Raw genomic sequence first — 23,107 nt, 5'->3', positions numbered from 1 at the left:
AAGATTTGATGAATGATACAAACAATGTGCCATTGAACATTAAAACATAATTAAAGGTGGGGTCAACTCATTGGAACAATCAAATCAAAGTATTTGGGGTTTATACTGATTTTAAGGCTAGCCGTTCCTCAGATGAATTAAGCCCTGCAAGAATCACTTCAAATTCAATGCTCTTAATTGACAATTTACATGTATATTCCAATATTCGTTTGGATAAGCCATCAGAAACCACGTATTTATCTATTGCCTAATTACTGATTTTCCAAAATTAAACTCTCATGGTGAGAATTTGGATGGCTCTACAGGAGTACTTGGGATAAGTGTTGTTTATACAAATTTTAGAATGTTTTAATTAGATTGTGTCTTTTCATGTATTCATGTACCGCTATTTTGTAGACAAGCTGAATGCCTTCATTAAAGGGACCTTTTCACAGATTTTTGCATGTATTGAATTTTGTCATGATATGCTTTATATTCATAAATTTAAACATTGAATCTAAAAAGCTCCAGTGAAAAAAAAACAAGAATAAAATTAATGAAAGAAAAAAATCTCTTTATCACGGCCATCCGTGCTCATACAATGAGTGATGTATTTTATACTTTATATAAGCAATCCTCGTATATCACAAAATATAACGACAACCACATAACTCTCCAAATTATTCAATTGTTTCGCATTGCAACGCTTTATAATTTTCATGTTTTTAAATTGTCAAAAGATGCATAAAATGAATATTTTAGAGCATGGTTAATGTTCAGTATTATAACTGTTTCCTCACAAATATCATAACTACAACAGAAGTTTGCAAATCTGAAACATTTTCATGTGAAATGGCCCGTTTAATTCTCATTAATTCAACAATTTTCATTTATTTGTACATGTATATAAGGAATATTAAGGTTGAATTATATCATGTGTATCAATGTTATTGATCGCTTGTTATGTCAGAAACAAGTGAAAGCTATTTTATTATTTATTAATAAAAATGTATGGATAAATTCCACCATTTTGATGATCTGCACTATCAATTATAATGATTGATAAAAGTCCTATTAGTGTTTAATATTATTAACCCCCGCCATAGGCTAAGGGATATTGTTTTGGCGTTGTCCGTCCATCCGTCTTTCTGTCCGTCTTTCCCTCCGTCCGGCACATTTGTGTCCGGAGCCATATCTTGGAAGTGCTTTGGCGGATTTCATTGAAACTTGGTATGAGTATATATATTGATAAGAGGATGATGCACGCCAAATGGCATTGTATGCCATCTGTTAATGACGGAGTTATGGACCTTTTTATCTTGAAAAAATGCTTTTTTGAGTGTCAAATATAACACTTTTGTGTCCAGAAGCATATTGGCGGGGGATATCAATTCAACAAATTTGCTTGTTAATATCACTTTTATACGTTATAACATGGGGGATTTCGGTACCGGCTTGGCGTCAGAAAGCATGTAAAACTTATGCGAAATCCCATTTATTAAGCGCTATTCGTGCCAAATACATGTGGAATAAATGTTTTGTTAGTATTATCGTAGATAACATGGGTTAATACCAGTGAAGAGGTGTTAAAAGTACAGAAATACTCGTTATACATAGCTAATGATTTATACAAACCAATATTTTTTTGCATTTGCATAATAAATATATGCCATAAACCCATTTTACCAGTGTTAAAGGGGGTGAAAGAAGCCTATAAAAATCATTCGGAATACTGCAAAATCTATAGGCAATCTACAGGCAATGAGGCCACTTTGGCATTAGCTTGTCTAGGTTTTCTAACCGCTAAGCCGTGTGACTTAGTGGGCTGAGCGATCATCGTCCAGGCATTTAGATGTCACTTATATAATTTACCTCCTGGTTAACCGTAAGTCTCTTTATCTCCAGGATACAATTTTATCAAAGGTTTTCCTTATAAATATCAGGTTAAATTAAAATCCTATTTCAGCAATCAGAATTATTTCTGGTAAGTTTTATTTTGTTAGTTCAACTTTCATCCTGCTATGACCAGGAAATACATATTGATGAATATCAGGACAAATACTCTACCCTCTCTACCTGCCTCCCACATGTCTGGGTGTGTCAGTAAGGAATCGTTGAATGTATTTCTATTTAAAATTTTAGATTTTTCTTAAATGAATTGCAAGACTTGTGTGGTATGGATCTCTCTTTGCAGATTGTATAGTTAGAACATCACTACATGTGTAGTTATTTTACGTTTTGGAATGTCAAATATCATGTTTGCTGTTCGTTTGCAGCAACCTCTTTTAAATACTTGACTTTTCTCTGTAAAAAACACTTATGATTTTTAAGGTTATAGGAAAAACATTCAAATGCCATCCGCAAACCTGCTTACACAAAATTAGCACCATGTAGCATATACTTGGTGAATTTCGTGCATGTTAATACAGTAAACATGTCACTGTAAAATAACATTATGTTGTTGTTTATTATGACATTGTTTGTGTTGATTTTGTTTGTTTTAACATGTTTCAGTTATTTATAGTGCGAGTTGTTTTAAAACCTCATGGGATAACTTACCCTGTATTCAACACAGTAACCAGAGACTTAGATAACAATGATGTACGTCTCTGCAGTAACCAACTATTATTGATAAATAAATGTGCAATCGGGGCAAGTTTTATAATCATTCTGAATTGTTTAGCTCTATTCAGAACCTGATATTTGAGTCTCAACTTAACTGAGCATTAAACATCACTGGCAGCTCAAGAACAATCTTAAATCTCAGCTATCAGAATATTAACATATTTTTCCTCGATCTTAAGGTTGTACTCACAAGTTAGAAAATACATCTGTGAACACCGTCTTGAAGACGAAGGTCAAACTCTGCTCACACATTTATTTAAAAAAAAGGGTGAGAATGTAATGGCACAAGTATTTTTGTAAAAAAAAACAGCACCTGTTATTTTTCGTCTGTACCCCAGTGGGTGTACCTGCCTGACCCCGTGTCTCGAGAGAAGCTGAACCTTCCCCCCAGGGTACAGGTGGACTACAGGACAGCCTGCTTCTGTCATAGGAACCTCATAGACATCGGATATGTGTGCTCCGTGTGCCTCTCAAAAATGTGCAGCTCTGCTTTGACAGCTCATACATAACTCAATGGACTAGTATTTCTTTACAACATCATTTTTGTGTAGGAGGAGATAAAAGTTTGTTTACTTGTCACCAATTAAGCCAGTGGTGAAGGGAGACTACATTCGATTTCATAAATTGTATGTAAATTTGATTTTTTAAGAAATCTTCTGCCCATCAATTACAGGTAGTAATTTTCGAAGCTGACTATTACTTTTGTAATAGCGATTAATTGGAAGTTCATAAAGCTAAAATGCTTTTATTTCCATTTTCAGTTTTCTGCAACTTTAGTCCAATCTGCTCAACCTGCCAGTAAGTAGACAAGTGTGTATAGCTGGGGTGTTAGATGCACTGGTCTGGGAATGTCAAAGACTTAACCCTTTACCAGTAGACAAGTGTGTGCAACTGGGATGTTAGATGCACTGGTGTGGGAAGGTCAGAGAGTTAACCCTTTACCAGTAGACAAGTGTGTGTAACTGGGATGTTAAATGCACTGGCTGGGAAGGTCAGAGAGTTAACCCTTTACCACTAGACAAGTGTGTGTAACTGGAATGTTAGATGCACTGGTCTGGGAAGGTCAGCGAGTTAACTCTTTACCACTAGATAAGTGTGTGCAACTGGGATGTTAGGTGCACTGGTCTGAGAAGGTCAAAGAGTTAACACTTTACCACTAGACAAGTGTAAGTAACTGGGATGTTAAATGCACTGGTCATGGAAGGTCAGAGAGTTAACCCTGTACCACTAGACAAGTGTGTAACTGGGGTGTTAGATGCGCTGGTCTGGGAAGGTCAGAGGAGTTAACCCTTTACCACTAGACATATGTGTGTAACTGGATTGTTAGATGTACTGGTCTTGGAAGGTCAGAGAGTTAACCCTTTACCACTAGACAAGTGTGTGTAGCTGGGATGTTAGATGCACTGGTCTGGGAAGGTCATGTAGTTAACCCTTTACCACTAGACAAGCTTGTGTAACTGGGATGTTAGATCCACTGGTCATGGAAGGTCAGATAGTTAACCCTTTACCCTTTACCACTAGACAAGTGTGTGTAACTATGATGTTAGATCCACTGGTCCGGGAAGGTCAGAGAGTTAACCCTTTACCACTTAGATATGTATTTTGACATGTGTAGTCCTTTAGAAAGTTACATTTAATAAAATACCTTTCTTACTTAATTCAAGTTGTTAACGCTTCATTTCCACCCATAAGTTACAAATGAGCAGCAAGCAGCATAAAACCTGAACAGACTGCCAGTTACCGGAAGGCTGTTCTGTTTTTATGCTGGTTGCAAAAGCCATTGATTCTTTTTGGGGAAAGGGTTAATTCAATGTTTGTTTGTTTATGATGCTTGCATCTTCTATTCATCCATTGGGGATTATTCTCAGTAGGTTTTTGTTTTAAATAAAGTGAAATAGGACACCAAAGATGCATTTGGGAACATCCGTAAATTTCACTGCTTTTCTTGTCTAAAGGTCATTATGTACTCGAGTTCTTTGCCATTCCTTAGGAATGAATGCAAGAAGGACTTTGTAAAGAAAAGCTGTATTTAATGTTTGCACAAGAAAAAAGTATAAGTCTTCAAGGCATATCAAATCAGTTCAAAATGTTATTTATTTTAATTTGGCTTCTATATTTCAATGTATATGGCAACACAATAAATTTAAACGGGAAATGAAGTTTTCAGTTTGAAAAATTAAACAATTCCAATATTATTTTATATAAAGTGGACAGGTAGACATTCATTGTTGTATCACTTAGCTCACTTAATCAGTACATTTGTGTTATTGTTTGATGGTATTAGGATTTTTAACACACATCATATAGCATTCTGATGCTAAACAAGTATTACACTGTTGGTCAAAATCTCTGCATTTACAAGAATATCCCCTAAAATGGTACTGCTATTAAAAACAAACAAAATAATACAGATAAATAAAGTTTCATTTTAAAAGTCTTATTTCTGTTTTGATCAGAAGCCAACAATATTATTTTTATGTATTGTCTGTTATTTTGACTAATGCAAAAAAAATGACTATTACTTATTAAAAAAATAAGAATAAATGATTATTTAAAGGATGGCTACAAATAATTGAAAAATAAAGATATTGTCAATTTGCTATTGAAAAACCCACATCTTAATGTATGTAAGCAATTTTTACAATTCTGTACTGTATGTGCACTACAATACCCTTACCAACATCTCTTGCTGCCTTTGGTTCTCAAGAACACTGGAAAGGTGTCAAAATTGATTCTCATAATGTATGAAACAGTTTTCTGTAATTCTTAATGGTAGTCTAGTATCGAGAGTATAATGCACCATTAAGTTAAATTAAAAAATTATGCTTTTTGACGATTAACTTTAATACCTTTCAAAACTTTTTACCCTGTGCCATTAACATGCAGTGAACAGAAATATATGAGCCGCGTTCTGAGAAAACTGGGCTTAATGCATGTGCGTAAAGTGTCGTCACAGATTAGCCTTTGCATCAGGGACGACACTTTCCGCTTGAATTACATTTTTTATGCTCCCCCAAATTTATTTTGGGGGGAGCATATAGTCGCCCCTTCGTCTGTCCGTCCGTGTGTCCGTCCGTGCACAATTTTTGTCCAGGCTATTTCACAGCAACTAATGACCGGAATTCATTGACACTTAATGGAAAGCTTCACTACCGAGAGGAGATATGCATATTATCAGCGGGTTCTGGTCGGATGATTTTTCACAGAGTTATGGCCCTTTGAAATTTTCTATTAAAAAAATCTTGTCCCCCAAACTGCTGTGCCCTCAAGACGTTTCCTTTAAGATGGATATATTGTGCAATATTGTGACAAAAAACAACCTTTGGGGAGCATCACCCATCTCCGACAGTTTCTTGTTTTTTAAATGAAGTCTTTTCTTATAAAAATCCAATTAAGGCAGAAAATGTCACCCCTGGGACCACACTTTACGCACATGCATTATGCCCAGTTTTTTCAGAACGCGACTCAATTAATAAGCTTATTTTAAATTAAGTAATCAGCTAATGACCTATAAATAGCATTCTATTTTTTGGCCGATATATCTCATTTTGTTATACATGTAGTGGTATATATATATTTTTTCTGTATCTCTATGATATAAAATTAATGTAAACAACGCCTTGGGCTTATCGGATGTTTGTTAGGAAGCATTTTACTCATTTATCTGATATAAGGTATCTGCTAAAACCAACTTGTGAAACAATGTTCCAACTTTTGCAAGAACAACATCAAACATTTGAATTGAAAAAATGAACAGTCAGTTCTTGGTTATTTGTTTATACATAGTTATTGAATAATAGTCGAATTTACAAATTTTCTTTATGGCCGCTTTTCTAATTCCACTTTGTCAATTCATAGCCATATCTAAGTAATTTACACATATTTTTAAGATTTCCATTATACTATAATGCTAAAAATTTGCATACATTAAATAGTTTTGATATTTCTTTTAATGTACTTTACAAATAAAGAAATCTGTTCCTATATCTGCATCATATTTGTATTCAAAATTCGAGGGTTTCTTACATATAAACAAATCTAATAGTATATATATATATGTGGATTTTTATACACAAATGTATTAGCAATACATTTTTACCCTTGCCCATGTTCTTCTTGTTGAATATTTCAGTTATATTTGCATGATTTTCATTAAAAGTTTTAAACAATATTTTGTTAAGCATCATAGAACTTGTGTACCATTCGTTATAAAGTTTGAACAAAGAAAAATTGCATATATAAAACACATTTTGTTTTGGGACAGATTTGGTTGTTTCACATATGTGCACGCCTGTGATTACAGAACCACGTTCAAGATAATGGCACCTCCAAAGCTGGCAAAGAAGAAATCGAAGAAGGCTGCAGGATGATACTGGTTACCTTGGACACTGTGGTTACTATGGATATGGTTACTGTTCTTATGTGCAGTGATTACGGGGCTGGTCAAGTGTTTCTATATTTGCATGGATGTTGATATATCATGTATGACTTATCTGATGAGGGTAATTGTATTTTTGAACAAGTAAATTTTACCTGTCCACATGTCTAAGGACAAGGAATGAAAACCGTGTGGGAGATGGAAGTGAATTATCTTAATATATAGACCATACTTTTACTGTTGCTTGTGGCTGAGTAGCACTTTTCAATGAACGTGTCCATAAATAGCTGAGGTACGAACTGTTGATATTTAAAAATTACTGATATGTTAAATTTCCTACTCATAATAGCATGTAGTGAAAAATAAGGATTTTGCTTGCCTAGATTTCTACTCGCAGAATGCAATGATCACTGAAACTACCTGGTTTCTAAACATTGAATATTGTTACTTATATAGAGGATATTTGTTGGATTCGATGGATTATCGATTTTAATTCACGGGTGATCATAGAAAATAATATTTTCACGAGTGAATTAAAATTGTGCTTTTTTTCACAGTTCATATACATTGTTTAAGAGTTTAACTAAAGAATTTCACTAGGATAATGACGTCATTTCGTCAAAAGATGACGTCATTTCACAGTAAACAATGAAAATTATCGATAATTTTCACTGTTTGAAACAGTGAAATGATCAGTTTTAATTCATTGATATTTTTCTATAAACCACCGGAAAGCATAAAATAAAATATATTATTGCTTACACATGTGTTCAGCCTGTCGTCAGCCTTGTTGTTCTTTTAACTTTATACCCATAAATGACTTCTTTATTTTATATTATAAATATGTTGTATAGAAATCAATTGAAAAAATTTCTCCTGTCAACAATTTATTTGGCTGTCATCTGATACATATTTTGTAAATATCGATACATGTAAATATTTGTGTCTATACACATTTTTTGGTAATTCAGAATCATTGTTCTAATTAAATTGAGCAACTAAGCTTTCATCACAATAGAAAGATCAATATTTTCAAATAATATATAATTTGAAGCATAATTATCATGTTACCAGTATTACATACATGCTACAAAATTCACTTTACAACTTGTTTATTTAAATATTACCTCCAGACTTATATTTTTTATGAAAACAACATTTAAAAAAATTGACAGGGAATGGATTGGAAGACAAGTTCATTCAATGGATTTGTTGAATCAATTTAAAATGTGAAACAGTATGGCTGGGTTAAGCACCAAGCATTCAGCTTTTAACTACTATACTGAATAGCTAACAGACAAGAAAGAACACAAACCGGTAGTTGTACTGATCATATTGTAGCCTAATATGGGGCATTATTAAGAGAATACATACTACGGATTATGTCTACATTTTAACGACTTCCAGAAAGATAGAAAAAAACCTAACCTTGGCCCTGATTCAAATAGTTCCCAAGCCATGCTTGCTCGAAAATGTGCATGTGCACAAGTGACATGGAGAAAATTCCAAAAATGCGAACAGAATTCATCTTAATTCAATTGATATCACTGAAAATGTACCAATTTTCAAATAAACATGTCAATTATTATTCTTTCATCAGTGACATTTAGGAAGCAAGCAGTTATTCTGCCAATCATTTAATTAATGACCTCTAACATTTTTGGAAAATCTTACAAAGCAATCCATATATAATGATTATCTGTTGATAAACAGCATAGCTGTTTATGTACAAAATATGTGACCCTAAAATGTTCATGATTTACTATGTCTAAATTACATTTGTTTCAGAAAAAGAGCATCTTAGAAATATGCATGTATTTTTACTAGATTTTTCAACAAATATAACAATATGATTATGATCGCATTAAAATAAAAATAAAATAATGCATCTTGTTTAACAAACATTAAGTGCATTTAGAAAATATGAAGCTGGCAATCGAAAACTACACATGACATGTGCACATGTACTTCATTTGATGTAAAATACTCACAAGGTATTATGGTCAACAATATGAATAGCGTTTACAACCTTCACCCAATGCCAGATGTATGTCTTTAATAATTTACAAGTTAAATCAGGCTTATACATAATATTAACATTTTTACCAATAACATTTAAGTGTATACAATATCAACATTAATTCATAACAGAGCACCAACATGGATATGTATTTAAGTTGCTTTAAAATTAACTGAATCAAAGCGACAGATAATTTTGAGCAAATATCAGGTCAATGTTTTAACAAACCTTTCTAAAAATATGCATCTACAACCAAACCTTGTTCCATTTTTATAAAGGAAATAATTATTAACGTTTTCTATCAATTTGAAATAAACACATAAAGTGTAACTTAATTTTACAGTCTGCATAAATTATGTAAGCTTTATGTAAAGTCAATGTTGAATTTCTAGTCATCATATCCAAGGGAAGGTGATAAATGCTCGGTTACAGATTGCCTCGTTCAGCTTGATCTATCTCGATAGCTTCAAACAACGATTTAAAATTACCGACCCCAAAACCCTGAAAAGACACATAAACAAAAGTTTTGATGAAAAAAAAACATACATTTACAATGCTGCCATATTATGAAAAGTTTCCAGCAAAAGAAAAAAAAAGAGAATATTGATTTAATTTAGGAGCTTAGTAAGTGCCAGCTCAGGAACAACAACTAAGACACAGGAATACATTAAAAAACAAACAAAAAAACTTTGCTTAATGCATGTGCACAGTGTCTTCCCACCTTAGACTGTGAAGTCTGCACAGGCTTATTGAGGATGACGCATTCCAGCTAGACTGGATTTTTGTTAAGAAGAGACTCCCTTAAACCAAACCAAACATTTCATAAAAGCGTAAAGTGTTGTCCCTGATTAGACTGTGCGTACTGCATAAGTTAATCAAGGACGATACTTTATGCACATGCATTAAGCTGGTTTTCCAAGAGTGCGGCTCATATCTCCATGGAGTCCATACATAGTTGTTTTCCCTCTGTATTACCTCGAGGAAGAGAGTGGGTTGGTCCTGCATGGGTTTGGTGAAGATCTCCAGCATGTAGCCATTGTCATCATAGTCCACCAGGATGTGCAGCTTCTCAAGCTGCAGGAAATCATACCATTTGAGATAGGAACAGGATGCTGCTAACAAGAAATTTTGGGGCCGGACCATATTGCTGACATAACACAGGGACTCGAAGCTTTAACTCATTTATGCCTTGTTGACTCTCCCATCCTTCTAAATTGGATCAATTAATTTCCAAAGTTAGAGATGTCTAGTATATTTATTTCTTTATTTAGAATATTTCATACAGAAATTCCTTTAAGCAAACAGTGTAGACCCTGATGAGACGCTGGATCACGTCGCGTCTCATCTGGGTCTACGCTGTTTACAAAGGCCTTTTTTCTAGACGCTAGGCATAAATGGGTTAAGATTATGTTATGTTCTTAATAGAGAACAGCGTGTGATGGCATCCAAAAGTTTTAAGTACCGTACCTGTCTCTTGTATTTATTTGCAAAATATCAGGCACTTTAATGACTTGTACTTCTGATTAAGGTTTGTATTGTCTTATTATCTGCCATGTTATGTATGCAAAAATCAGTTACATTTTAAATGATTCTAAACATTTCTGTGTTGATCAAACATGCAAACACAGTGTATGAAATTAAACAGACTAAAAATGTCATAAGGGGGCAGGGGCAGGAAAACCTCTTTTGTGAAAACATTTTTGATTGTCAAAGTTGTGCTTTGTGACTTAATTGTGTTATTTCCACTAAAGTACTAATATTCAATCATCCTGTCCGCTTTAGATAGGTCCTTTAATGCAGAATGCACATAAAGAAATAATTTCTTGCTGCCGGTAAAATTAAAGAAAATTTGATGTATCCCAAATGTAAAAAAGTTAATACTGATTTATTTGTAAAAAACAATTTCATTATAAATTCAACATACCAGATCACAGAACATTCTTCGAAAAAAAATTAACATGTGGAAGTACAAGTTTAACTTTAGACAAAATAAAATACTTGTGTTTTGAGAATAAGAATGTTATAAGATGCTTAGTACATAGTGGTCTAAAAAAACCTCTGCACCGCTTTGTCTCAGGTATGGAAACCATGCCCATGGCTAAGTAAGGGGAAAATAATTTAGAAATAAATAGATCACTGGTCTCAAAATTATGGCTATAACATGTACACTTCATGGCAATGATGTTTCAACTTTCAATTCAATTCCTTGAGAATAAGGAAGTACATGTAGTTTTCTCTACAAAGTAAGAACAAGTTATGCTTATGCAATAACTTCCAGGGCATATAAGTCTGAAACATGTGGATCACTGAGCATGAAACAATAGTTTCGCAGATTAACTCTTTCATGTGAATACATCCATCAAGATTTAACTCTTGTGCAAGTGAAATGTATCGAAATTTAGCTCTACAATATCATAACATTATGCAGCAAAATCAGCAAGCCAAACAATCACCTCAGGGTGTGACTCTGTTATACCCATTGTCAAACTTTATATATACCCCTTGTCAAACTTCATATATACCCCTTGTCAAACTTTATAAATACCCCTTGTCAAACGTTATATATACCCCTTGTCAAACTTTATATATACCCCTTGTCAAACTTTATATATACCCCTGTCAAACTTTATATATAAAAATATAATTGGCAGGAGTGTCATTGGATCCATGAAAAAACATGTATTTTTTAGAATAACTTATTGTTCTTACTTCTATATAAAATTAAATAAATCTAAACTAAAATTAATTGTAAACAATCTTAATGTCATATGTCTTCTATGTAGCCTTGTCTGTTAGCAACATTATTGCGGGCCTTTCAGAAAATAATGTTGAAGATAAACTTTCCCCAACGAATATCACTAAAATATCTTTTTGCATGTAACCCCACACAAATGTGCACTGACCTTGTCTAGATCTTCCGTAACTTTCACTGGTGAGGATTTCAGCCTCTCCATCAGATTAATGTAGTATGTCTTTTGGATCGAAAGGAACTCCTGGCCTCGGGCCCTCAAGTTGGACACCTAAAAATGCATGTCAATAGCATGACATTGAAAGTAGCGGCTCACATATCACAAGTTAAAACTTGTCTATGTATCAAAAGACTTATTCTTAAAGAGGCTCGGGTACTCAGAAGAGCAGGTATTTGATATCTTCAGAAAGTATTTCAGAATTTTCACTGAGTGAGGGATCTGTTTTTTCTCCTTTCAGCTGATTTTGTTTCTTTTTAAATGTCGTCACTACTGACTCAGCCACTTTTTGAACTAATTTTTCTCCCCATTAAATAATTCTGTTTCTGGATTGACCCTAGGGTCTCTTGGACACAAAATGGTCACCACAAACTCATCTGAATTAGTTTTGTCATAAAAAACAGTTCCAAAACCAATAACTGAAGTAAATATAATAAACAGTCTAGTACTACTAGTACTAACAGCATGGATGACGTTGTCAGTGTTCAGAGCAATGTGCTGCACACCTGCACCACCATAGTAGTCCACATATTCCTAGAAAACATTAAACATTGTAAGGCTATCTGCTGAGTCAAGAGATTTATATACATGTATAACAAAAACCAGCCTACCAAAACATTGTTATTCTTCACACAACTAATTATTTTAAGAAAAGTGGGCATGATATATTGCTTACTTTTCTTTTATTGAATTAAGTGCATTACTTTTGTTGTATCAATATATATTTATTACCTGTAAATATGCCGGGATCTTTCCAAGGAAAAAAGGAAGCACATTTTATCAAGAGGACCTGAAAGGTCTCAAGTCACTCACCTGGGATACCAAGGAACAGACCTGTTCTGTGCAGCCCAAGATATCATTAGAACAAATGTTGTGACCAACGTTCATGAAGAGTGGACAAAAAATGTAACTTCAAGAGTTCTAGCAAGGTTTTACTTTAGCCAAATAAGGATATTCCCTGCCGCCTTGCAGCCACGTTATTCATGAGACCGGAACCACTTTCCTACACATCCAAAATATCATAAAAACAAATATTCTGACCAAATTTCATAAAGATAAGACAATATATGTCACTTTAAGAGTTTTTAGAATAGCCAGTGCCCTGCCCTCTGGTGACATTGTTATTTAACTAGCTTGAACCATTTTCAAACTCATCCAAGATATCATCTTGGGACAAATCTTATGACCAAGTTTCATGAAGATCGGACAATGAATGTGGCCTCTAGAGTGTAAACAAGATTTTACTAGAGCCATATAAGGATATAAATACCCACCCCCTTGCTTCCATGTTTTTCAATCAACTGAAACCATGTTCCAACTTCCCCAAGGTATCATTGGGACAAATCTTCCGACCAAGTGTCATGCTGATCAGACAATAAATGTGGCCTCTAGAGTGTTAACAAGGTTTTACTATAGCCATATAAGGAAAAACGCCCCGCCCCCTGACTGCCATGTTTTTCCAACAACCAGGACCATTTTGAACTTATCCAAGATGTCATTGGAACAAATGTTTTGACCACTTTTTATGAATTGGACAATAAATGTGGCCTCTAAAATATTAACAAGGCAAATGTTGAAGCTGCACAAGGCACGATGGCCATAAGGCGATCACGAAAGCTCACCATGAGCACATTGTGCTCAAGTGAGCTAACAAGAGGACCATGCTAGTCCTAACACACTCAGCTGACTTATAGATAAACCAAGACAAAAATATGGAAATTTGACAAGGGTGACCTAGTTTTTGGACAGATTCAAACTGGACCTAAGTATTGCAAAGATAAACATTATGATTTAGTTTCTTCAAGAGTCTTCTTTATGAGTCATAAATGTGGCGTACTGAGTGGAAACAATGTTTTTCTAAGTTTTGACCTAGTTTTTGGAATATGTGATCCAGATTATAAATCTGCATATATTAAGAAAATAAACATTCTGATAAACTTTCATCATTATTGAGTAATATATATTGCCCTGTACAGTGAACACAAAGTTTTGATAAGATTTGACCAGGTGACCAGACCTTGTCTTTGGATACACATGACCGAGACTCAATTAACTCATCCCAGATATGGTCAAGATAAATATTCTGACCAAATTTAATTCAGATTGGGTCATAACAAGACCTCTCAAATTATAACAAGGTTTTTCTAAGATTTTGATAAATGACATAGTTTTTGGATGCACATGAACTTAATTTTAAAGACAAATATTCTTACCAAGTTTCATGACCATCATGATGATTCATGACTAAATATTGATGAAACTTTTTGAGATGTCATTTTCAAAAATACCTAGGCCTAGTCATGTGTGTCTAAAAGCAAGGTTGCCAAATAAAGTTTTGACATTTTGTTTATTTTTTCTCAGGTGAGCTTTCCAGGATAATCATGGTGCTCATCATTGTTTTTTTATAGAGCATATACAGATTAACATACTATGTACACGAGGTAATCATGAAACCCTCTATATACCTCAACAATATAGCAATAAATAAACCTTAATCTAAATGTTTGCATGCGCACCTGAATCTGGCTCTTGCGTTTACCAACTGCAGGCTCGTTGATGGGCATTTGATGGTCTCTTCGAAGTTGGAGACGACAATGGAGCATAGGGAGGAGTACTCTGTTTGTACCTGGGAGTCGTCCACGGAACAGAAACGGAGATTCTTCTCATACCTGCAAGGTACACATTATAGTGCATACACATCTTTCAAAGTAAAATTTCCGCTTCAAATGCATTTGCACAATAAACCACTTCATTATTTCTGAAAAATTTGTCTGACAAACATTAAATAAACCTCAAAAAAGCTAGTTTAAATCGTGCTTTAGAATGAGTACAATGTACATCACAGTTCTGTCCTCAGATTATACGAAGTCATCATGTTTTTTCACCCGATCTGGACCATTTTTGAACTCATCCGACATATAAATAAAACCAATGTTTTGATTAACTTTCATGATGATTGGGCCAAAAATGTGACTTCTAGAGTGTTAACAAGGTTTCTCTTTAGCCATTTAAGGGAAACTGCCTTTCCCACTGGCGGCCATGTTTTTCAACGGACCAGAACCACTTTTGAGCTCAACCAACATATCATTATGACAGACATTTAGACAAAGTTACATGAAGATTTGGCATTAAATGTGACTTCTACAGTGTTTACAAGCTTTTTCTTTTCTTTTGACCTATTGAACTAGTTTTTGACCCAGCATGACCCAGTTTCGAACTCGATCGAGATATAATTGGGACAAATCTTCTGACCAAGTTTCATGAAGATCAGACAATAAATGTGGCCTCTAGAGTGTTTACGAACAAATGTGGACGAACGGACGACGGACAAGACCGGTCACAAAAGCTCAACTGAGCAAACGGGTGAGCTAAAAACAAGAGCTTTCACCAAAGAATGACATATGCCCCTATAAACGCTTTGATAGAAGTTATAGCATTTTTTGAAACCTAAACGCAGATTTTGAAACCTAAACGCGGACCCTTAGTTCAAGGTCAAGGTCACAGGGGTAAATAATAATGTGCGCATCATGGAAAGGCCTTGTCCATATACACATGAACACCAAATATGAAGGTTATATCTCAAGGGACATAGAAGTTATGAGCATTTTTCGAAACCTAAACGCAGATTTCGAAACCTAAACGCGGATCCCAAGTTCAAGGACAAGGTCATAGAGGTAAATAATAATGTGCGCATGGAAAGGCCTTGTCCATTTACACATGCATACCAAATATGAAGGTTATATCTCAAGGGACATAGAAGTTATGAGCATTATTTGAAACCTAAACGCAGATTTCGAAACCTAAACGCGGATCCCAAGTTCAAGGACAAGGTCAAAGAGGTAAATAATAATGTGCGCATGGAAAGGCCTTGTCCATTTACACATGCGTACCAAATATGAAGGTTATATCTCAAGGGACATAGAAGTTATGAGCATTTTTCGAAACCTAAACGCAGATTTCGAAACCTAAACGCGGACCTCAAGTTCAAGGTCAAGGTCACAGGGGTGAAAAAAAAACCCTGTGTGTATGGAAACCTTGTTCATATACACATGCATACCAAATATGAAGGCTATATCTCAAGGGACATAGAAGTTATGAGCATTTTTCGAAACCTAAACACAAAGTGTGACAGACAGACGGACGGGCGGACAGACGGACAGTCCGATCACTATATGTCCCCTTTTCGAAGAAAAGGGGCATAAAATCATCCAACCTCGAATAACAATTTACACATAAATGACACAACTACACTGTATTATTATGAAAACATTAATAATCAAAGGGGAGTACCTACTGTTAACTTAAATAAAATATTTAGAAGAGTTGTCTCGCATGTTATATGACCTTTATTCATGATAGTTTACAAGCCTTTTAACTATATAAATATAAGGAAAACTGCCACCACCCACCGGCAATCATGTTTTTCAACGGATCGGAACCATTTTCAAACTACACGCACGTATCTAGGAAACAAAAGTTCTGACAAAATTTCATGAAAATTGGGCCAAACATGTGACTTCTAGAGTGTTGACATGTTTTCACTTTATACATATATAGAAAAATGCCCCGCCCACTGGTGGCCATGTTTTTTCACCGATCTGGACCATTTTTAAACTCGTCCGAGAAATCAATAAAACAATGTTTTGACCAACTTTCATGATAATTGAGCAAAAATTGTGACTTCAAGAGTGTTTAAAAGGTTTCTCTATAGCCAAATAAGGAAAACTGCCCCGCCCACTGGCGGCCATGTTTTTCAACCGACTGGAACCACTTTGAACTCAACCAACATATCATTAAGACAAACATTTTGCTAAATGACAAAGTTACATGAAGATTGGGCATATAATGTGACTTCTACAGTGTTTACAAGTTTTTTCCTTTTTTTGACCTAGTGACCTTGTTTTTGACCCGGCACGACCCAGAGATTTCATTGGGACGAAGCTTCTGACCAAGTTTCATGAAGATCGGACAATAAATGTGGCCTCTAGAGTGTTTACGAACAAATGTTAACGGACGGACGACGGACAAAGACCGGTCACAAAAGCTCACCTGAGCAATCAGGTGAGCTAAAAATGGCATGATAAATGTTAAATTAAAAGTTGGGACCAGCTGTTATAACGCCAAATCAGATTTTACTGATCCACTTTGTTTTACACAAATGATGATGTTTCATTGGACTTATAATTATAGATTTAGGATAACAGACCAGTTGCTTCAGTTATATTGTTCAGAGTTCGCCCTTTTGGCCGCGTATGCGTTCTTGAGTTATTATCCAAAAACCATTTTACCATTTCGAGTCACCGTGACCTTGACCTTTGACCTAGTGACCTCAACATCGATAGGGGTCACCTACGAATCATGATCAATGTTCCTATTAAGTTTCAAGATTCTAGGCCCAAGCGTTCTTGAGTTATCATCCGGAAATCACCTGGTGGACGGACCGACAGACCGAACCGACATGTGCAAAGCAATATACCCCCTCTTCTTCGAAGGGGGCATAATTTTTTTTTTGGTGTGTAGGGGGGTGAGAGGGGGGTATAATGTGGTGTGTGGTAATTTATCCCATCATCAGACGTGCATTGTCGAAATAAACCACTGTGGAATAAATTTTCCTCTATTTCGGCAGTGCTGAAATATAGCTGTCACGCGCGGCGGAGAATGGTCATATTACTCGGAATCAACTATAAAAAAATCATCTTTAGTAAAATCGAATCAGATTCAACAAAACAAACAATTTGATACCAAGATGTAATATATTTTTATATTTTTAACACATAATGCAATTCAAAAAGCAAAAAATATTATTTACAAATAACAAGTGCGCGTATTCGTGACGTCATTATTAACACGTCATACGACACAATGCATGTTCTGTCACGCTAAAGCTGCATTTGTTTAGTGTTTTATTTTGTCTTTATTTCTTAAAAATCGGGGACATAGAGGTATGATAAACAGAAAAACAGGTTAGTTACTGATCTTTTTGTAATGTATTAGGCTCGTCACGATTAAAATGATGAAACAATGTTTGCTTTAAATAATTTTCCGTGTAGTTCGATTTTCCTATTCTATTTTGAAAGAAATAATTTATGACTAAGAAAATTGATGGGATAAATCAAAAACTTGGTTATAGCCGAATAAAGCAAAGTTTATTTAGTTCGGCACGAAAATCTGAACCACTCGCCAAGGCTCGTGGTTCAGATTTTCTAAGCCTGGCAAATTAACTTTGCTTTATTCGGCACCGACCTAGTATTCTCTATTTATTGGATGTTTTAAAAAAAACATTTGGGTGGGGGGAAGGGGGTAGGGGCGTGGGGGTGAGAGGGGGTATAATTTTGGGTGTGGTAATTTATCAGATGATGTTTAAAAAAAAAATTGGGGGGGGGGTATGTTGGGTGGGGGATTGTAGGTAGGAGCGTGGGGTATTGTTTGGGTGGAATCCATTGTGGTATGCAGGTAAGTGTTGTTTTGTCAAAGTAATAATAAAATGTGATCATAAATAAAGAAGTTATGGCAATTTAAGCAAAATGTTCAATTATCTAAGTGTAAAAGGGGCCATAATTATGTCAAAATGTTTGATACAGTGGTCTTCTCTTATTTATAGGTAGGGGTCATATTGGTTAACAAGTATGCAACATATACAAGCAATATGTCAAAGGATATAGGAAATATTTGGGGTAGTACGCAAACTTTTACATAGATTTATCAATAATATGCATATTCTAAGTGTAAAAGGGGCAATAATTAGTCAAGGGACAATGAAAATAAATGGGGTAGTACGAAAACTCTAACATTTGCTGCATATTCTAGGTGGAAAGGGGGCCATAATTATGACAAAATGCTTGATAGAGTTGTCTGCTTTTGTTTATAGGTTGGAGTCATGTTTGTAAACAAGTATGCAAAATATGAAAGCAATATGTCAAGGGACAAAAAAAATATTTGGGGTAGTACGTAAACTTTAACATTTGCACGCTAACGCTAACGCAGACGCAGACGCCGGTGTAAGTAGGATAGCTCCACTGTATATATTTCATATATAATAGTCAGGCTAATAATACAAGTAATACAGGGTATTAAACGACGAGAATACCTGCCTCGGCATGGAAGTCGCCATCATGTTTGTCACGTGATTACCTACTCTGTGACAATACCTTGGGTTTTGTCGAAAAACAGTAGAGCTAAAAATTGCATAATGTATAGCTAAGGTACAAACCAGACAAGCAGTTTTACTGCTAAAGTTGAAGTGTTGTCTCAAATGTGGCTAAATTTTAAGTTTTATCTCAAAAAGTGACCTTTACATTTAAAGTTGGGACAAAGGTGTAAAGGTCACTTGCTGTTTCCTCATGATGGTCATTTTTGGTAAGCTATTATGAAATTGCAAGAGTTATGACAAGTTAACAATCAAAACAAGCTGTTCTAAAGCTAAATTTGACCTTCACCTTTGAGGTGAGAAGACATGTGATACACACAACATGCACTTTTTTATGATGATCATTTAAAGCTATTTAAAAATTGCATGATAAATGAAAAAGTTACAATCATGACGAGCTGTTTAATGACCAATCAGACCTTTGACATATATGCGCTACCTTGACCTTTCAGGTAGCATGATGTGTCTCTAGATGGTGAACTATAAAATGTTTCTAAATGGAACTATTTAAGCTAGATCTGCTTGCATACACACATGTACGGACAAACACTTGACAATGTGGCTGCCATATTTAGCTTTCCGTATGAGGGCTTAACAAACAAAATACAAAAACAAGATACTGTATTTGATAAACAAGAAAGCTTGATTGGTGGCTTCCTATTGTTTCTGGTAATCCTTTTAGAATCAGTCCAATTCTAAATACGTTCAATGCAAAAGTGCATTTAGTTTATATGGTTTGATAAAGAATCATCATAAGCTAAGCAATAACTTTGCAAGTATAAAAAATTGGTTACAGGCCAAGTTAGTGCTAGAAAAAAACTGTAAGATCTACTTATAGTCATTAATTGAATGATGAAAAGCATATGAAAATTATCAAAGGAACATCTTAAATCCAGTGCTATTAACTAAAATGTTAATTATCAGCATGCTTTTTAATAATTTTATATTATGTGGCTTATTATACCTTTTGGGTCATGTGGATTCAGCATGTTTTTAAACTCAAACAGAATCTGGAAGCAAAAGACAAACACTGAACAGTCAACCTCTTATCAGACCAGAAGAAAATACACTTATATTTAAATAAAAGCAAACATCATTTAAGATATACAGTAAACAATATTTATTGCAACACATTTTTATTGTTGAATTGCACAGATAACCATTTATCAGTGCTTACATTTCAAACTGACATATTGATATAAAACAAGAGGGCCTGAAAGGCCCAAAGTCGCTCAACTGAGATAACAAGATATTATTGGGACAAATCTTCTGACCAAGTTTCACGAAGATCGGGAAATAAATGTGGCCTGAGTGTTAACAAGGTTGTACTAAAGCCATATAAGGAAAAATGCCCCGCCCCCTGGCAGTCATGTTTTTCAACTAACCGGCATCATTTTTTAACTTATCCGAGATATTATCGGGATGAATCTTCTTACCAAGTTTCATGAAGAACGGACAGTAAATGTGGTCTCTAGAGTGTTAACAAGATTTTACTATAGCCATATAAGGAAAAATGCCCTGCCCCTTGGAAGCCCTTTTTTCGAGCAAACATAATTATTTTCGACCACTATAGTCTTAACAAGGTTTTACTATAGCCATATAAGGAAAATAGCCCCGCCCCTGTGGTGGCCATGTTTTTCAACCAACCGGCATCATTTTTGAAGTCGTCCAAGATATTATTGGGATGAATCTTCGGACCGAGTTTCATGAAGATCGGACTATAAAAGGGGCCTCTAGAGTGTTAACAAGATTTTTCTAAAGCCTTTTATAGTCATATCAGGAAAAATGCCTCGCCCCTTGGCAGCCATTTTTTTCAAGCAAAGGTTACCATTTTTTAACTCATCAAAGATATCAGGGGGAAAAATCTTCTGAGCAAGTTTCATGACAATCGGATAATAAATGTGGCCTCTAGAATGTTAACAAGGTTTTACTATAGCCATATAAGGAAAAATGCCCCGCCCTCTGGCGGCCATGTTTTTCAACCGACCGGCATCATTTTCAAACTCGTCCAAGATATTATTAGGATATATCTTCTGACCAAGTTTCTTGAAGATCAGACAAAAAATGTGGCCTGTAGAGTGTTAACAAGATTTTACTATAGCCATATATAGCCATATACGGAGAAATGCCCCGACCCTTGGCATCCAAAATATCATTGAAACCAATCTTCTGAGCAAATTTCATGAAGATTGGACAATAAATGTGGCCTCTAGAGAGTGAACAAGGCAAATGTTGACGTCGCACAACGGAAAACGCACAACGGACGACGGACACAAGGCGACCACAAAAGCTCACCATGAGCATGTTGTTCTCAGGTGAGCTAAATTAAGCAAATTCGTTGAATTGATATCCCCCGCCAATATACTTCGGGACACAAAAAGTGGTCTGGACGGATGGACAACGCCAACATGCATCATCCTTTTATCCATATATATACTCCTACCAAGTTTCAATAAAATCCGTCAAAGCACATCCAAGATATGGCTCTGGACACACAAAAATGCAATTTTTCAAGATAAAAAGGGCCATAACTCCGTTATTATCCAATGGTGTACAATGCCATTTGGCTTGCATCATCCTCTAATTCCATATATATACTCATACCAAGTTTCAATCAAATCCGCCAAAGCACTACCAAGATATGGCTTCGGACACAAACAAGCATTTTTTCAAGATACAAAGGGCCATTACTCAATTATTAACAATGGTGTACAATGACATTTGGCGTGCATCACCCTCTTATCCATATATATACTCATACCAAGTTTCAATGAAATCCACCAAAGCACTTCCAAGATATGGCTCTGGACACAAAAACGCTGGACGGACGGACGCACTGACGAATGGACGACCAAAAAATATCCCTCCGCCTATTGCGGGGGATAACAAAACATTTTATTTACTTCATAAACGATTCTCCTTACCTTTTATCTTGTATGCATTTAATTGATCGTACACAAAGCATGTATTTAAAATTTTCATGCTGGGTATAAAGGCACCTTATTCTGCATGACAACGTGTGATGCCACTTGACGGCTACCAGTCTCCAGGCCTCTGTAGGCAAAAGGCTCAAATCCCATCCTAGTGACATACTGGGAAGCAGCCTGCAAGCATGGGCACATGCAAAGGCAGAACACAATTCTATGCAATTTATGCATGAAGCAAACATGTTTATATACATTTAAATATAATTATGACAAATGATTAGCATGATGACGATAATAATGCTTATAATAATGGTTTTGAGATCAATGATTTTTATTATCATAATTAGTTTAGTTTAAACCTATTTCTTTTAAATCGATTGCATCGAAAGCCTATGGTTTATATAAACGCTTTCGAGTCCGTTTCCTGGGACTAGAACCCGTACTTGTTGTCTTTGGGGGAGATTTAAAGAACGCTCCCACGTTGGGGATCGAACCTGTGAACTCCCGGTCGCTAGGCGGACACCATATCCATTACACCACGGCGACCTTTATTATCATAATTATAACTGGCATCATCAACATATCTCAAGCTTTCACATCACTCTTCACTTTCTTACTTAATATTAACATTTCTTTATGTATAATTCTGTGTACATGATTGAATTTAATTAAACACAGATTGGTTTAATGACAAAATAAAAAAGGGCTATTTGTAAAAAAACAACATGCATCCCCCCCATATGGGCTATCAGTTGTAGTGACAGCCATTGTGTGAATACGTTTTTTGTCACTGTGACCTTTGACCTAGTGACCTGAACGTCAATAGGGGTCATCGGCCATTCATGATTAAGGCCTAATTATTCTTAAGTAAGTTATCATCAGGATACAATTTTACTGTTTCGAGTCACTGTGACCTTTACCTTTGACCTAGTTACCTGAAAATTAATAGGGGTCATCTGCCAGTCATGATTAATGTACCTATGAAGTTTCATGATCCTAGGCATAAGCTTTCTTGAGTTATCATCCGGAAACCATTTTACTATTTCGGGTTACTGTGACCTCGAC

The 23,107-nt window shown here is 35.2% G+C and overlaps 2 protein-coding genes across 2 annotated transcripts in view; one reads left to right on the top strand and one right to left on the bottom strand.

The window, feature by feature from the left end:
* LOC127840758 (general transcription factor IIH subunit 3-like) overlaps positions 1–6,974 on the top strand; it is a 38,777-nt gene extending 31,803 nt beyond the window's left edge. Inside the window, exons 6-8 of the mRNA XM_052369174.1 lie at positions 2,942–3,087; positions 3,366–3,402; positions 6,908–6,974. Of these exons, the coding sequence (XP_052225134.1) occupies positions 2,942–3,087; positions 3,366–3,402; positions 6,908–6,974 (250 nt within the window). The remainder of the gene's footprint in view (positions 1–2,941; positions 3,088–3,365; positions 3,403–6,907) is intronic.
* A 1,994-nt stretch (positions 6,975–8,968) lies between these two features.
* On the bottom strand, positions 8,969–22,210 carry LOC127840757 (4-hydroxyphenylpyruvate dioxygenase-like). Its single transcript, XM_052369173.1, is given in 9 exon segments — positions 8,969–9,503; positions 9,954–10,076; positions 11,906–12,022; positions 12,431–12,502; positions 14,485–14,531; positions 14,534–14,637; positions 19,104–19,143; positions 20,080–20,125; positions 22,115–22,210. Coding segments are annotated over 9 exon segments (705 nt in total). The 5' UTR covers positions 22,196–22,210; the 3' UTR covers positions 8,969–9,428.
* Positions 22,211–23,107: the final 897 nt, after the last annotated feature.

Source organism: Dreissena polymorpha, chromosome 8, assembly GCF_020536995.1.
Source record: "Dreissena polymorpha isolate Duluth1 chromosome 8, UMN_Dpol_1.0, whole genome shotgun sequence".
NCBI classification, from domain to species: Eukaryota; Metazoa; Mollusca; class Bivalvia; order Myida; family Dreissenidae; genus Dreissena; species Dreissena polymorpha.
The sequence above is the reverse complement of the archived record's forward strand: the minus strand, read 5'-3'. Positions and strand labels throughout refer to the sequence as shown.